Source organism: Dipodomys merriami, unplaced genomic scaffold (genome assembly GCF_024711535.1).
Source record: "Dipodomys merriami isolate MVZ:Mamm:240054 unplaced genomic scaffold, mDipMer1.0.p SCAF_275, whole genome shotgun sequence".
Classification (NCBI taxonomy): Eukaryota; Metazoa; Chordata; class Mammalia; order Rodentia; family Heteromyidae; genus Dipodomys; species Dipodomys merriami.
In genome coordinates this window covers 942303-950106 of record NW_027204215.1, presented here as the reverse complement: position 1 = coordinate 950106, position 7804 = coordinate 942303, and the positions used below count along the sequence as shown (strand labels likewise).

The window sequence follows — 7804 nt, the reverse complement described above, 5'->3', positions numbered from 1 at the left end:
ACGGCCCCGCCTCCACCCACGGCCTGGCCACACCCATGGCCCCGCCTCTGCTCACAGCCTGGCCACACCCACGGCCCCGCCTCCACCCACGGCCTGGCCACACCCACGGCCCCGCCTCTGCCCATGGCCCCGCCTCCACCCACGGCCTGGCCACACCCACGGCCCCGCCTCCACCCACGGCCTGGCCACACCCACGGCCCCGCCTCTGCCCATGGCCTGGCCACACCCACGGCCCCGCCTCTGCCCATGGCCCCGCCTCTGCTCACAGCCTGGCCACACCCACGGCCCCGCCTCCACCCACGGCCTGGCCACACCCACGGCCCCGCCTCTGCCCATGGCCCCGCCTCTGCCCACGGCCCCGCCTCTGCCCATGGCCCCGCCTCCACCCACGGCCCCGCCTCTGCTCACAGCCCCGCCTCCGCCCACGCCCCACCCTGGCCCCACCTCCACCCATGGCCCCGCCTCCCCACGGCCCAGCCTCCACCCTCGGCCTCCGCCTCCGCTCACAGCCTGGCCACAGCCACGGCCCAGCCTCCACCCACGGCCCTCCACGGTCAGTGTCCCCCCAGCTTAGGACCGCAGGAGGGCACGGCTGAGCCCAGCTCCCGTCAGGACGGGTTGGCTAGAATCACAGAGGGGGCCGCGGGCGCCCACGTGGCGGCCTCGGGTTGGAGGGTTGGAGGCCGGCACCCACCCCCGTGTCCCTGGCCGGACCGCGGCGGACAGGCTGCGCTCCCTCTGCTGGGACGCGCTTCGCCGGGGAGGGCCCTGCCTGCCGCTCCGTTGGCTTGCGCCTTTTCGGCTGTTGGGCTTGGGGCCCCCCAGTCAGTCCTGTGCAGCCCATCCCAAGGTAATGAAATCTGCAGAGGCCGTGTTCCTGAATGAGGCCACACTTGGGTACCGGGCAGGGTCGGCCGGCTGGGCGATCCAGACTCGGGTGGGAAGGACCAGCCCCGGGTGGGCTGAGGCGGCGCCAGCGCACCACCTTCCCTAGGCCGCGATCCAGGAGCGGTCCTGCCCACCCAAACGGAGGGAGAGAGCTCCTCCTCTGCAGGGGTGGCCCTCCACATTGCCCCAGACCCTGCCGTCCGGTTAGTACCTCTCGGCCCGTCCTCGGCTCCCCTGTCTGGTATTCTCTCTGCCTGACAGCTCCTCCATCCTCTCATCTCCAGAGCGGCCCGTGACGGAGAACACTTGGGACCCACCTGGCTGGGTTCTCTTTAAGGCCTTCATCCCCACGGTCCCCAGTCTGTCCCTGGGCTGCCATCTCCTCTGTGTCCAGTAGGGGGCGGACCGAGCTCTAGCTCCCCGCTGACCTGCCTCAGTTTCCCTTGCTGGGGGGCAGTGTTCAGAAGGGAGAGCTGCAGCAGTGTGGATGGTAGCCACTCTGGTGTTTCATAATGTCTTACCCCATAGTCGGCAGCCACATGCAGCTACGCAATAGTTGAAACTGGCGGACTCGATTTTCTGTGCAGTGAAATTCAAATAGTCATACGTGGCTATGGGGCTGATCCCCATCCCCCAGACGTGTTGCTCAAGGTTGGTCCTCCATAAACGGAGGCATGCGGGCCAGTCCGACCCCCAAGCCAGAGGACCTGAAGTTCAGGAGGTTCTGCAAGCTGGGCAGGCCTCTAGGCAAGCCTGATGCTGCCTGCTGAGCCAGCCCCGCCTAGGTGAATTTCAGAGCTCCTTTAACCATGCACTCATCCCTTGAACTCTGCTCTTGTGGAGTTGGGGTGAACTCCTGCTGTCTTCTCCAGAGCTCCCCGGTAGCCCTGCTGGAAACAGAGCTGATAGTCACCTGGATTCCTCAGCAGAAGGCTGGGGCCACGAGCTGCAGCCCACAGAGCTGGCCTCAGGGCCATCTGGGCTCCACTGGATATGGGAATGCAAGTCCCTAGGAGACATCCAAAGCCAGGAGCCCCTGTCTCTCCTCCCCATTCCCTAGCTACAGGGAGGAGCTGGAGGGACACGGGAGGCCCTGTCCGGAGGGTGGGTCCCAGGACCAGACCTGAGCAAAGCCCATCTGACGGGGCACACCAGAAAGCAGCCTCGACACAGACCTGGAGCCAACCCGCAGCCCTAGGGCAGGTTGCCCACACGCAAGGCTCCTAACTGCCCCAAGACCATCCCTCAGGCAGCAGCGCCCAGGCTGGGCCTGGAGGAGGTGGCCAGCACTGAGGCTGAGGAGGGCTGCACCCAGCAGGAGACTCCCAGCGCCCCCACAGAGGACATCACCTGGACACACGCAGGACAGGCCTGGTTGGAATTATGGTTGGAACTGCAGACTGTTCCCACTGATGGGTCTCCCCAAGTTGAAGTAGTGATCCCTGCTTGGTACCAGGCTTTGCCTGTGCATGGGGGCATCCCCCGGTCTCCCGTGGGCTGACCACAAAGCTCTGTGGTCCATGACCTACTTCTAGAAGCTGTACTTGGCACCTGACCAGCATGACTGGCCGCTGTTCCCTGCCCCGTGTCAGGACAAGCACCAGCCTAAGGGGATGCTCTGGGAAGGGTACCGTGGTCCATTCCTCCTCTTGTTCTGAGAGGCGCTAGGCTCCTGTACGGAGTGGGGCCTGTGTTCCCCACCGCTGCCCTTGCTGTGCCCCCTGCCAGGGCCCCATGACACACCCCACTACAGACCACATGACCTGGCCGCCACCCTGACCCCTTCCAGAAAGTGGTGGGCCCCGTGGCATTCCCGCACCCAGGCACCCAGGGGCAGGGCACCGCCGGCTCCGCTTGCTGGCAGTTAGGAGCAGAGTCCTGGATGCGACGGGTCTCATTCTCTGCTGCAGACCTGGTCAGAGCTCGCATTCTCCCCATGGGGCCCAAGGGCAGGGCAAAGTGCCAGCGCTGTGGGCAGGAGCTGAGCCCCCGGGCAGCCTGTCCCAGCACCAGGCCGGAGAGCCAGGGACCCCACCGTCTGTGCCGTGGTGACCTGAGCCAGGACCGTGTGGACGGGCAGATTCTGGGCCAGCTGCGCCCCCTGACAGAGGAAGAGGAGGAGGGGGCCGGGGCTGCCTCGCCCCAGGGGCCTGCCTTTCCGCAGATGAGCTCAGAGGAGCTGCGGCTGGCCTCCTTCTATGACTGGCCATCAGCTACCGGCGTCCAGCCTGAGCTGCTGGCTGCCGCCGGCTTCTTCCACACTGGTGAGCCCCAGGGTCCTCCCGTGGCGGGCTAGGCGCTCTGCCCACCCTTCCCACAGAAGGGTCTGTGCTCCTGCAGCCCTCACTATGGTCCAGTGCCCTCCTCCCCAGGGTCACCTGAAAACCTGGGCACGTGGGGGAGGGGCTTGCTCTGGCCCTGGTGCAATCTTGACGTGGGGGGTCGGCAGACTCGGTGGTGGCACCTGGATCTGGCCCTGCAGATCCGTGCCCCTCACGAGTCCCCAGCAGGCTTGGTGACAGGTGACTAGGCCCCATCCCCAGAGTAAGAGAGGTTTAGGGACAAAACCAGGACGTTGTTCTTGGGAACAGAGGCTGGCCTGAATGACCTAGCTGCTGCTTGGCTCACAACCGTCCCCTCAGCCTTCCATGCCCAGGAGGTGCCATTCTCTCGACCTTCCACGCCCAGGCTGGTACCCGCCCCTGACTCGAGACACAGCCACTTGAATGACCATCCTGGTCTCTGTGTGGGCAGCTCCTTGCCCATGGCCAGAGGCCGTGTGCTCGACCCTTCCTGACGGAGGGACAAGGCGTGAGACCTGCTTGGCAGGGGAGAGTTGGGTAGAGCTGTACCTGGGGAGTCAGTCCTTCCTCCGCTGGGCGCTGTCTGGTAAGAGGCCAAGTTGAACCTACGGTAAGGGGACCAGCAGCTGGATGGTCAGGAACCAGCTTAAGAAGGGGCTCTGTGGTCAGTGTAATGGGCCGCTCAGTGGACACCCTGTGGGCAGGCTGTGGACAGCCCTGTACACTCATTGGGCCTCTGCAAAGGTTTTGTGGCTCACGTCTGCTCGCAGTAGTCGGGCGCTGCAGGGGACGATGCTAGGGAGGTGTGACCCTTTCAAACTAAGTCTGGTGCCAAATTGGCACCCGAAGGGCTGTCTCCCTGCCCACTAGGAGCTCTCTCTGGTGGGGCAGTGAGGTGAGGTGAAAAGCTCCCCAAGTCCCAGACTACAGAGGTCCCAGGCCCTCCCCCGCCACACACGCTAAACAATGTAAGTGCCAGCTCAGCCTTTCCTGAATGTTCACCCCTCCTGGACTACAGCCCGGGCTCTTTCTCATCGGCCTTAGACATAAGCGTGTACCCACAACATAGTGAGGCGCCTGTGAGACAGTGACCCAGCCCTGGGTGGCGTCCCTCCCACCAGGAGGTCCCACGTGGGACCCAGCCCTGGGTGGCGTCCCCTCCCACCAGGAGGTCCCACGTGGGACCCAGCCCTGGTGCTCCTGGTGCTCCTGGCCTTGGAGGGGCAATCCTGGGGTTGTGGGACAGGTGGGTCGGGGCTCCTGGCCATGCACAGGCTGGGGCCGTGTCTCTGCCACACCCAGGCCAGCAGGACAAGGTGAGGTGCTTCTTCTGTTACGGGGGACTACAGAGCTGGGAGCGTGGGGATGACCCCTGGACAGAGCACGCCAAGTGGTTCCCCAGGTAAGCGCCTGTGGGCACTGCAGGCATGGCAAGGGCTAGGGAAGGGCCCAGAGAACCCTGTCCAGCCAAGACCAGGACTGGCCCAGCCGCCTGGTTGTCCCAGTCCTTGGGTCTCCTAAGGTCCAGGGCAGGAAGCAGTCCCGCTCTGCATGTAGAGCGCTCTCTCCCCCTCTGCCTTTCCCCCATCTCTCCTGTTCTTCCTCCCCTTGCATGCACAGATCCAGTCTCTAAAACAGCCTAGCCAGGAAGCTGCTGTCTTCCCAGGGGGAGGGGGGAGAGGGGGAGGGGGAGAAGGGTATACCCACTGCTGTCTTCCCAGGGGACCCACTGCTGCCTTCCCAGGGGGAGGGGGGAGGGGGGGAGGGTGAGAAGGGTATACCCACTGCTGTCTTCCCAGGGGATCCACTGCTGCCTTCCCAGGGGGAGGGGGGGAGAGGGGGAGGGTGAGAAGGGTATACCCACTGCTGCCTTCCCAGGGGATCCACCGCTGCCTTCCTAGAGCATCCACTCTCTCTTCTCAGGGAGATCTAGTGCTATCTTCCCAGGGGATCCACTGCTGCCTTCCCAGGGGATCCACTGTTGTCTTCCTAGAGCATCCACTCTCTCTTCTCAGGGAGATCTAGTGCTATCTTCCCAGGGGATCCACTGCTGCCTTCCCAGGGGATCCACTGTTGTCTTCCTAGAGCATCCACTCTCTCTTCTCAGGGAGATCTAGTGCTATCTTCCCAGGGGATCCACTGCTGCATTCCCAGGGGATCCACTGTTGTCTTCCCAGGGGGGATCACTGCTGTCTTCCCAGGGGGGATCACTACTGTCTTCCAGGGGATCCACTGCTGTCTTCCCAGGGGATCCACTCCTGCCTTCCCAGTGGGACCCACTGCTACAGGGCATAGTAGAGCCTTGGGAGCAGCTGAAAGCCAGTCATGAAGGCTCACTGGGCTGGAACTTGACGTGGGTCTGTGGCAGCCCAGCCTTGGCCTGAGACTTCAGTCTGGTCTCCAGGTGCCGGTTCCTGCTCTGGTCCAAAGGAAGAGGCTTCATCCACAGTGTCCAGGAGGCCTGTGCCCCCCTGCTCCGCCCCTGGGTGAGTCTCAGTGGCTGGACTGGAAGTCACCTTGAGGAAGGGCATCGTGTGACCTGGGTCCTGACCTTGAGGAGGGGCATCGTGTGCCCTGGGTCATGACCTTGGGATGGGTATCATAGTCTCTAGGTCACACCTTGGGAAGGAACAATCATAGGTCGGGGCTCAGGTGGGTAATGGCCCACCCTTCCTTTCCTTAAGCACAAATGTTCTCCTACCAGGACCGATGGGAAGACCCAGAAGATACGGCCCCCGAGGCACCCTCAGGTGAGCTGCTGTGGCCTGGAACAGGAGTGTCGCGCCCACTGGACAGCTGAGACACTGAGGACATGGGCATGCCCATGCACAGGGCTCCCTGGGGGGCGCTGGGTGGCCTCCGCCGGGGCCTTCACTGCCCATGGCTTCTGAAAGCTGCCATTGTAAGCAGATTCAAAAAGGAATCTAAGGAAGAAACAGCTTTCAACCGCTCTGTGAGTCTCCAGGGGCCTACAGCTTCCCGCCTCAAATCCCATCTGAACTTGCCAACTCTGTGCTCATGGGCAGACATCCTTTTCCCCTGAGCCTGGCCCTGGGTGTGGCGTAACGGCAGCCCCAGCCCCATTTGGGACTGCTTGGGTCTGTGGGATGCTTTGTGTCCACAGTGACCATGGTGGTCAGTTCACTGTCCTCCCTGGTGACTGGCAGAGGCTGTAAGAATGTGGCTCTCCCAGGCAAAGGGGGTCTGACCTTTACTCCCTGTGGAGCACAGACTCCACTAAGTGTTGATGGCATTCCCTGGCAGGCCACAGGCCTCTCTGTGACCTGGACCTCTGCCCTTCCCTCGCCACCAAAAGTGGCCAGCACGGAGGAAGTACCCATATGCACGCAGCATGTCCGCATCACAGCCAGTGGCTGACCTGCTCCAGGAAGAAAATGGAGACCAGGTGGCAGGGGCCAGAGGCATCTCCGCCCCCTGGACACTTCCTGCCTCCCCCCTCTTCCTCTTCTTGCCAGCAGTCCCAGCATGCAACACCCGTGGCCACTGCCCAACGAGTATGTGCGGAAAGCCCTGGAAGAGGGACCATTTCCTTGGTGCCCCACTCCAGCTTCGGGCCCTCCCGAGCCAGGCCCACCCACTCCCAGGGGCGAAACCAGATCTTCCTGGCTGCCAGGCCTATCTCTGAGCTGGGCCTCCCTTTCCACTCAGGGGCCAGGGCTCAAGTCCATTCCTAACTGCCCACAGGTCCTGTCCACAGAGACCCTGACCCCGAGCCCAGAGGAGAGATCCAGCCTGAATGTGCCAGAGAGCCCGGTGAAACCAGGGAGCCAGGTGCAGCCAGGGGCCGACCGGGGGGCTGGGGCCAGGTTTAGCTGCCCCCCCCAGCCTGGGCAGGTGGGGCGGGCAGAGGCCACTTGTGGGCCTGGTTGACACTCCCATTGGTCACACAGATAGGGTGGGCCCACGTCCCAGCTCTCAAGGAGCCAGCCAGTCCCAGGACCTAAGGGTGCCTGTGGGTTCTCGAGCCCCCAGGAGTCCAGGATGCAGAAGAGCAGCTGCGGCGACTCCAGGAAGAGAGGATGTGCAAGGTGTGCTTGGACCGTGCCGTGTCCGTTGTCTTCGTTCCCTGTGGCCACCTGGTCTGCGCTGACTGTGCCCCCAGCCTGCAGCAGTGCCCCATCTGCAGGGCCCCCATCAGCAGCTGCGTGCGCACCTTCCTGTCCTAGGCCAGGTGAGCGTCCCCCTGCTCCCGGGAGCCCCTTCTCCCGAGTGCTGAGACCCACAGCCGTGCCGGAAGCCAGGGCCGCTTTCCTTACGCCTCCACTCCCAGCCAACCTACTGCCTCACTGGCTTCCTAGATCCAGCACGGGGTCATGGGCCGGCATGCCCTGCCCGCCGCAGGGAGCCTGGGCCCGCACTTCCTGCCCTGTCAAGTCATGTCCAGGAATTCCGCCAGGCCCAGTGACGTTGGTTATAGAGTTATGACGCAGGGAGGGCTCTATTACTATAGAGTAGTGAAGCAGGCAGGGCTGGGGCCTAGACGTGTACCCGGGGCTTTGTAGGGACCCCAAGCTCAGCGATGTGGGTGATGCCCATACTGACTAGGAACCATTGCCTGCTCGGGGCTCTCGAAGGCCAGTGTGCTCCCAGGA

General features: G+C 63.7%; 1 protein-coding gene across 1 annotated transcript; it reads left to right on the top strand.

Annotated features, from left to right (window-relative positions):
• Positions 1 to 2770: 2770 nt before the first annotated feature.
• On the top strand, positions 2771 to 7378 carry LOC138837794 (baculoviral IAP repeat-containing protein 7-like). Its single transcript, XM_070036806.1, has 6 exons — positions 2771 to 3152; positions 4494 to 4593; positions 5596 to 5677; positions 5896 to 5941; positions 6897 to 6965; positions 7185 to 7378. Exons 1-6 carry the CDS (start codon positions 2771 to 2773, stop codon positions 7376 to 7378), a joined length of 873 nt encoding a protein of 290 aa, XP_069892907.1.
• The last annotated feature ends 426 nt before the right edge of the window (positions 7379 to 7804 follow it).